The 8,663-nt window shown below is 43.1% G+C and overlaps 1 protein-coding gene across 1 annotated transcript in view; it reads left to right on the forward strand.

Moving 5' to 3' along the window:
• Positions 1-3,800, forward strand: part of LOC119442586 (lachesin) — a 185,876-nt gene extending 182,076 nt beyond the window's left edge. The window contains exon 10 of the mRNA XM_037707512.2: positions 1,053-3,800. Within this exon, the coding sequence (XP_037563440.2) occupies positions 1,053-1,153 (101 nt within the window). The 3' untranslated portion in view covers positions 1,154-3,800. The remainder of the gene's footprint in view (positions 1-1,052) is intronic.
• The last annotated feature ends 4,863 nt before the right edge of the window (positions 3,801-8,663 follow it).

The raw sequence follows: 8,663 nt of genomic DNA on the forward strand, positions 1-8,663 counted from the left end.
TTAACATAGTATTTTCTAGCGTGTCTACGACATCTTTTTCACAAAATACAACAGTGTCCTTTCTCTAGTCCGATTAACTCACTGGTCCCACTTGCAAGGTCTCGCTGCGCTTATCTCGTCGCATCGAGTAGAAAAGTCTAGCCATTTGGACAACTGTCTACGCTGTAGATTGAGGAATAACTATAAACTAAGTTCGTATTTTGGAGCTTATTACATGAAAAAAGAAACTTGAACTGAGGTACGTCCTCATCGTGGTGTAGGTCATTGAGTGAATAGACATGTGTTAACCTGCGTTAAGACAAAGAGAACGCGAATTGTCGAACGTTGGCAAAGAGATGAGGATTCTGTCTCATTTCAAGTAAGTTTTACCAGGACCGTGCCTCTCAGTTCCCACAGACATTTAAACACAGATTGTCACAGCCAAGTTCGGCAGAGATTCTTCCGAAATACAGGAATGGGGTAGTTAAGTCGGCGAGCTAGAAAACCATGGCACATCAACAATTATCGTCAAACATCTTTTATGCTTGAAGAATGTTAGCATACTTTCGTAAAATGTTCATGATAAGATAAGATCATTTAAACAGTAAATGCTGCAGTTTCACCGCTTACGAAGGTCCCCTAAGAAGAATAATTATGTTTAGAACATAAATAAACAGAATTTAGCGAGCGCGTCGAAATATTACCAAACTTGTTTACAGATACACAGTAAACGGTGACCGTTTCCTTGTACAAAATAAACGTGGTGAATCGCCTTCCTTCTGATTGATTAACACTCTTCAGGAACACTGCGACAGCGACGCAGTGTTTAAAATCAAATAACAAAAGAAGCCACAAGAGCACCCTTAACAAGGTCCATGGCCAATTCAAGAAAGACATCTACGTATTACGAGTCACATCGATAACGACTTAGCAATTCGCCAGCCAAACTGTCTCCGGGTAATAGAGAGAGAGTGGAAGTTTATTCACCAGGTAATACGTACACGTATACCCGCACGCATCCTCAACATGAATTAACGTAACTTTCTTTTTTTTACCATTGTTATGATTCTCAGCCTCAGATTCGTCCAGAAACGTCCCAAGCTTCCGCTGCTGCTCGTGTCCACTGCTGCTCTGGAGCACCGCACTGTTCTTCGTGTACCGGTGGCCGCTGTAAGCGAGAAGAGCGGAGAATACGCAGGGAAGTGACGCGAGCCTCCGCTGAGCGGATTGAGGACAATCCGCCGCAGCGTTGATGCCTCCAGCAATGTGCAATACAGCCGCAGAAAGCGACACGCCAACGACAACAAAGCGGATGTGGTGCTCAGGACTCCCAACGTCGTCGTCACTCGAGTGCGAAGCCGACCAGTTACTTTTTGGCTGGTGTCCAGCCAATGGGGGTCGCAGTTTCTTCTCGGCGGTTTATCGAGTGAAGGCGATTCGTTATCGTCACTCAGAGTGCGCAGAGTTGGCGGAATGGATGTGATTGCATACGAAAAGTCTGAGACGTGGAGTAGAGTGAGACGATGTGTTTTTGTTTTCATTGTGGTATTTCATTCCACGGAATTGTTTTTGCCCAGGCCCGTAACGTCGTTCCAAAATTACGATAGATTCACCACGTACGTGTGATGTCCAGTTGCGTCCACATTGAGGTAAAAGAATGGTACCGGTGTTTGCATGGGTGATAAGCTTTTTTACTATTATTATTTTTAACTAAGCACACACGAACACAATTTTGAGGTTCCTTCCGAGTGCAGCCTTACCAAATTCGTTGCTGTGCCAGCTCTGTATTCGATGGTAAATAGTTTGATTTGTCATGTTTAAAATTTCTATGGTTTTACCAACTCTTTTCTTGCCGGTTTTTATTGCATGCCTCTGTATTCGTCCGGCTCTACGCAGAAAACGACTTTAGAAAATGTGAAGCTCTAACACTTTAGGACAAACGCGTTTCCGAAAAAAACGTCTTCATGGTTAGTAACAAAGAAAATAACGCACCTGTTGTTTCAGCAACAAGCACTCACTTCTCGCTAATTTTCGCAGCAACACTCACAATGTCCCTCAATTTTCTGTTTTGCTTTCTTTTATGCGACGAGTTTATTTCCCTCTCACCCCAGTTTGATTACGTGCAACGACCGGCATGCAGAATTTGCGATCTGTGTGTTACCACATCTTCGGTACTTAATTACAAAATCCTTACACTATCTAACAAAATAGACAAACACTTCGTTTTTCACATGAAATTATGAAAGCTGAGATTTTTCCAGTTTCTTCTTAAGATATACAGTGATGTTGTCTGGTTTTTAATCTTTCGCAGCTTCAAATAATACAGCGGCAAGTGAATGACTTGTGACTGCGTAAAACTTTTACTTACAAATTTTATGGTGTGTAAGAGACTATATAGAGTCCTGTAACAAGGTTATAAATGTTGGAATCCTGCTTTCGTAATTTGAGCTATTATCAATTGTCCCGTTTTGTTCATAACTGTGCTGGCACTTCACGCGAGCTCGTTTACTGAAGGGTACGCTTCGTCTTGTTTTTTACCAAGGCCCCTGTAAAAAACAAACATCGAGCTTAATCATCCCTGTTTCAGCTTTCGTGTAGTCGGACTTGTCTGGACTATTAATTTTTTATGTGCAGTACGAGGTATAAGTTAGGTAAGGCAGAAGGCTAAACAACCTCGGCGCACTTCGAATTACGTGCGTTGGACAATTCTGCCAAACCCACTTCACCATTCATTTTTTTTTTTCGAAACAGGGGTGTGCTCACCTTTGAGCGCTAGTCACACCAATTCACCAAACAAATTGGCAAAGTTCAATTTGCGGGAAGTGGTTCTTGGAAACTAAGATAGAGCGTTAAAGATATATTGATCTTGAATTCAGTAGCGGCACGGCGGTCGTACATATCAGAAAGCGTCACATGCACGCACATATCGCCAAAGTGCAATTTCCTAATGATCTAATGCACAAGTCAACAAGATTCTTTGGAGTGTTAAGAAGGGGAGTCAATTCTATCCTCTCAATTTATGGGTGATTTTATGCGCGCCCTATATTCTAGACTCCAGCGGTCACCATTAGCATAACTTCATGCAACCTCTTTCTTTTTCATTGAATGGCACAATAAGATATCATGTCATTGTGCAAAACTTATCTGATAGTTGTTTCTTTATGAGATTGTGGAAATGTTGAAAATTAGTGACGCTGTTTGAGCGTCTTGTGTACGGAGAATGGAGCATTAAGATAAATATTACTTATTCAAGTAAATATCGTTTCTATCGTAAATCTTGGTTGGTTGAGTCTTTATTCTGAAACGTCAACATCGTTGAAGAAACGTAAATGCTACTTATTCGCAAACAAAAGTCAAAATAAGGGAACACTCTTGAAGGGAATTGTTCATAGCAAGTGCATTGAAAGAACTACAAGAATATGTTGCAAGTTGTATTTGGTGCGGTCAAATGTAATCCGCTGAGCAGTTCGGCTGGAGAAAGCACAGCCTATCGCGTAAATTGAACAAAATTAGAGTGGCGGAGTTTTTGTTTTATTCCCTCGGTCGCAAGCGTAATTTGTTTTTTTGACCGAAACTCTGTCTGGAACATATAACCCAGATCATGTACAGATTATGTCGAAACAAAGTGCGGCTTGAATTTTTTGTGCACGCAAATGAAGGCGTCGTGTTTAGAGAGTGTATTCTATAGAGTTGACGACGTCGACTGCGTGCGCACCGTGGGCATCCAACCGTCCCGCTGTGAAGCACTGTGGTCGCGTCGAGTGTACATATCCAACTATGTTGAGCAAGAATGAATAAAGAAAAGGTTACAAAAAAAGAATGCAAGAAAATGTTGTACAACGTATCGTCTGTCTCACTACTGTGTTGGATGTTCGATTCAAGTGCAACTGCAACGTCGGCAAAAGGTATGTTTCTTCTCATCGCTCCGTTCTCGTAAAAAACAGTCTGTGTATGTGTTTGTGTGGAGGGTGGGGGGGAGGGGGGGGTGTGAGCTGGGGTGGGCGCTATTGAATATTATTGAAATTACGTTGCGGTAATAAATATATTACTTTAACGTATGAAGCCCGTCGCTGGTACGTATTATCATTGCTCGTGCAGCTGTATAGCAAAAAAAAAAAAAAAAAAACCATCAGTAGCCCTTCCCTTGTCGAGGAAATGGGGGTAAGCGAAGATTGTCGCGTGTTTCTTCGGTGTTCCTCCGAACGAATTGCACTGAACAGTACCACGTTGTGCTCGAACCAGAACCGGTCACAGGCACTGCAGTTGGCTCCGAAGCACCGGTTGAGAAACTCGCGCTGAAACCTGGCCGTCGCACCGGGGAAGTTGGCGCTGCGTTGCCGAGGCGTGCACCACCGTTGTCGGGTTCCTGGAGGGCTAGACGACGCTGACGTTTGGCCTCAACATGGCGCTCCCTCAACTCGGGGTCCGCGTGTGGACGTTTCGCCTGGGCTTCTGAAGCCCTCCCGCTAGAATCGGCACGTCGACGATGAGCCCGTTCCCGAGCACGTTCGCGGCGGCGTGGCTCAAACGCGTTAGGACACGTCGTCAGTTGCTCATGAATGGCTCATACCCCCGTAAACGCGGCCTCCTCATTACGACGACAGAAGAGAAGTGAAATTCTACGCTGGGATGATTAGTGGCAACGCAGCCAGCAGTGGAAGAAGACGACGACGACGACGAATGTGGCCGCGAGCGGTAGCAGAGCGCGGGTCGAGCACGAGCCACCTGTGCAGCTCTGATAGCAGCTGGTTTTTTTTTAGCGTTACGTCGCCGGCGCAGGCTAGCGTATACAAGCTTTACTTGAAAAAATTCGAGTGCGTTCACACAGTAACCTTCGTGACACACGTTGAGGTGTTGTGGTGGTAAGGAGAGGTAGATGGCGCACGTATGGTATTGGACTTTTGAGCTACATAAATTACGTACTCGGTAAATCTGGTGCCGAGTACGAGGTCGCGAGCTAAATTTCCGGCCACTGCGGCTGCATTCCGATAGGGGAGTAATGCAAGCAACCCTTATGGTAGATTTAGGCGCGCGTTAAGGAATCCTAGAAAGTCAAAATTATTGCGGAGTTAACCACCACCGCGTTTCTCATAGCCACAGTGTTGTTCTGGGACAGTAAATCCTACTTGAATGAATGGCTGAATGTACTGAGATAATCTATTAGCTGCTGTGATCATTGGGTTGTCGATATCTTGTAGTGGTGTCGTCAGTTTTCGTTAATGGTTGCTTCCGATCAACAGCGTTCGAATATTGACCACCAAAACTACATTTGGCAAGTCGTATTGATGCAACTTTTTTTTCTTTTTTCTTTTTTTTTTTTTTTTGGGGGGGGGGGGGGGGCTGGGGAGACGTGGGCAAGCTTCGGTACGTCTCTTAAAATTCGTTGTAGCCAAAATACCCCAAGGGGTCACACAAGGGGGAGGTGGTCAGTGATGCAGTAAAGGTGCTAAAAGTTGATAAAATATCACCTTTTTGTACAAGTTGGACTACATCGTATTTCAATTATTTAATCCTCCTCACCCTAGCACTGGCAATCTAGCCTGTCTTCAGACTGTCTCACCAAGCTGTCTTTTTCTTCAACTTCCCTCCTTTTAATTGTTAAAAAAAAATACGGAAAACCCCGCAAACAGTACCAAGAAAAAAAAAAATACTGTGGATATTCAAGGCAAGTAAGCAGTATAAGCGGCAAAGAAATAACTATCAGTCATAACACAACCGAAGTAACAAAGTAACAAATGGCAGAATAAAAGTGAACATTTGTTAAGCTATTACTATTTGTTAAGATTTTTCACTGAAACGAGAACTTTCATCACAACCATCGTATTTGTCCTCCCCCCCCCTGATCACCACTTTAATGTCGACATTCCCTTTTGAAATACTAACCTGTTTTATGATCCATTAATACCCTAGACTAGCGCAGAATGGAGCCACCTTACCAGCGCCATTGCCAGCATTGCATATGCAAAGTCACTGAAGACCGCCCTATTGACTACTGAGCAGAATAACCTGCACTGTTAATTATTACTTTTTGTATTTTACTTTCATATAGAACAATGTTGTTTTTACGTTACTGTGATTGTATGAACACAATGTACTCACGCCCTCTCGGTAATGCCCTTCGGGACCCAAGGGTACTGCAATAAATAAATAAATAAATAAATAAATAAATAAATAAATAAATAAATAAATAAATAAATAAATAAATAAATAAATAAATAAATAAATAAATACTGAATGGTGAGTAAGACAAGTGCAATACAAATGCCTGCTATCAAATGCTAAGTGCACAAGAAGGAAGAAAGAGAATGAGAGTAATTATGCATTGTAAAAGTCAGCCAACGTCACCGCTGCTCCAAAATAAGATTCAGCGAGGTAAAACTTTTCTGCGTAGTGCTCAGATATCTGTTAATGGGAATATTCATGAGCTGTGCAAACCGCTGTGATGTCTCAAAGGGCGTTCCAACAAGCTAGTGCATTGGAGGAGAAAAAAATAAAAGTCATTTATCGCTGATATGCGTCGGCAAATGTGCTGATAGCGCGCACGAGAAAGAGAGCGAGAGAGGAATTATTCTTGGGACGTAGTTTTGGAAAGAGATAGCTCTACGATTGGTTGAAGGGATATAAATGCAAATGGCAGTGCTGCGAGAGCACTCGGCGTGTTTGGGGCGATGGAAAATCAAGATTGTGTCTCTGTGCCATAAAGCTATTCAGACCTTGGAGCATATTGGCAAGAGATAAATTGCATGGCTCGAACTTGTACGGCCTGCAGTGCGTTAGTGAAACATGCTTGCAAAGAAACCGAGATACTTGAAGCAAATTTGAAGGTCAGGTGCACGTAAGTCCTATATGCAAGTTCTTATATTCCCTGAGATGCAAATTCCAGCTTCCGCTGCCGGTAACCACAAGTGTTTGTGGATCTTCGGAGCAGATCGTTTTAAAATGAATTACTCATAATAACGTTGGTGTTAAGTGTGCTCCTAGTCGTATGTAAGATGACGTTTTATAGTTAGGGCTGGATTATTGTGTGTGATCTGCGCAGTATTTCATTTGAGGGTGACTGATATACTCTGGCTTCCTTATATGCAAGCTAGGAATAAGATTGAACAAGTTTAAACCAAGTTCATTTCCCTTCAGCCTTAAGTGAATGATTCAAGCATTGAGATCCAAGAAGCATTGGGAATTAAAAGTCGCCGCGATAACGTTGGTATGCAGAAGGTAGACATTACCGCAAGGTGGCTGGAGGACTGCAGAATATGGATGATTAAAAAAACGATCTCTCGATGGATGAATGAAAATTATAGAAATGACACTTTATGGGGATGTTACAGCTGTCACTGCTGTATGGACCTTCAGAAATATATCTCTAAGGGTGCTTGCCCACAATGTTTCCCTTGAAGTCATTCTAAACGCACAGTTTAGCTAGAGTCTTTCAATGGATTCAAAACCACCATACGCGAAGGTCCTTGTTTGTTCTCACCGAACACGGCACAGCAATAAATTGAGCACTAAGCTTGTTGTGTCCCACAAGCCGGTGTTTGAGCTCGGTTCGTTTCAGCCTCGCGTTTGGTGGGCTAGCCGAGAACGTGAAGCAACAGCTAGCCAACTTAAAGCAAAAGTGTCTGATGAAACATACTCACATCCTCTCCTGTTTTAGGACCATTAAGAAAACACGCCCCTAACGCAGAGCCACAACCATGTTTATTCCCCACTCCTTCATACTCTACTTCCACTTTTGGCTCCTAGACGTTCTTCGTTTCCCTTACTCCGTGGAAGCAGTCGCACCAAGGGGACAAGCTCGACACAGCCTAGTTCATTAGACTAACAGGAGTACTAAAATATGCACATGCTCGAACGATCGAAACCTCCACAAAGGGTTTCGTAGATACCTCTTGCGTTGCGAGTTTAACTTTGTCGCTGTGCTCATCTTTCACAACCACCCATAATGATCCGAAGTTGTGGAGATGGCGCGTATATGCAATAGAAATTGCACTGTTCTATAATTATTCTTGTTCTAGCGGTTGAGTAGCATCTTTATTTTTGTAATAAATTATGAGAGGTTCCACTGCAGTGTTTTACTATGGGACCTGTTTCTACACGTTATATATGTACCCACTTATGTATGTGGACTAAAATGAATAAATATTCAACTTCAACTTCCAACACCACAGGACCAGCTGTGTGTCACCTGTCTCATCCAGACTCTGCCGGAAATATCTATCACTGCTCTATGCCGAAAAAAAAATTACAAAAGAGCAGGAAAACGTTCTTTCTCCTTTTTTTTTCATCTCTGTATTCTCTCGCTTTTCCCCTTCCACGCTCATCCCAAATCACTCACATCTCTATTTTTTACACGCTCCTAGAATTCCGACCAACTCTTCGTGCAAGGGCACCTACACAGATAAGAATTACGAGGCCAATTTTATTTCCAACAACGAGGATAAACATAACGAATTAACTAGCACCTGCCACAGTAAAGAAATCGCCACAAGGCAGCTTAACTTAGGAACATTAGCTAAATTTTCCCAAACTGAACTCCCGCGCTACCCAGCCTCCCTGTAGTGCCACGAAGCAGCACGAGAGTGCTGCCATCTACATTTTCTACCCGCAAGCTAGAATCAATTCGACTTGCATCGCTCCCGCGTGGTGGCACCTGCGCGCTCACAATCGCAAAGCGCGGGAAAAAC

Source organism: Dermacentor silvarum, chromosome 2 (assembly GCF_013339745.2).
Source record: "Dermacentor silvarum isolate Dsil-2018 chromosome 2, BIME_Dsil_1.4, whole genome shotgun sequence".
Classification (NCBI taxonomy): Eukaryota; Metazoa; Arthropoda; class Arachnida; order Ixodida; family Ixodidae; genus Dermacentor; species Dermacentor silvarum.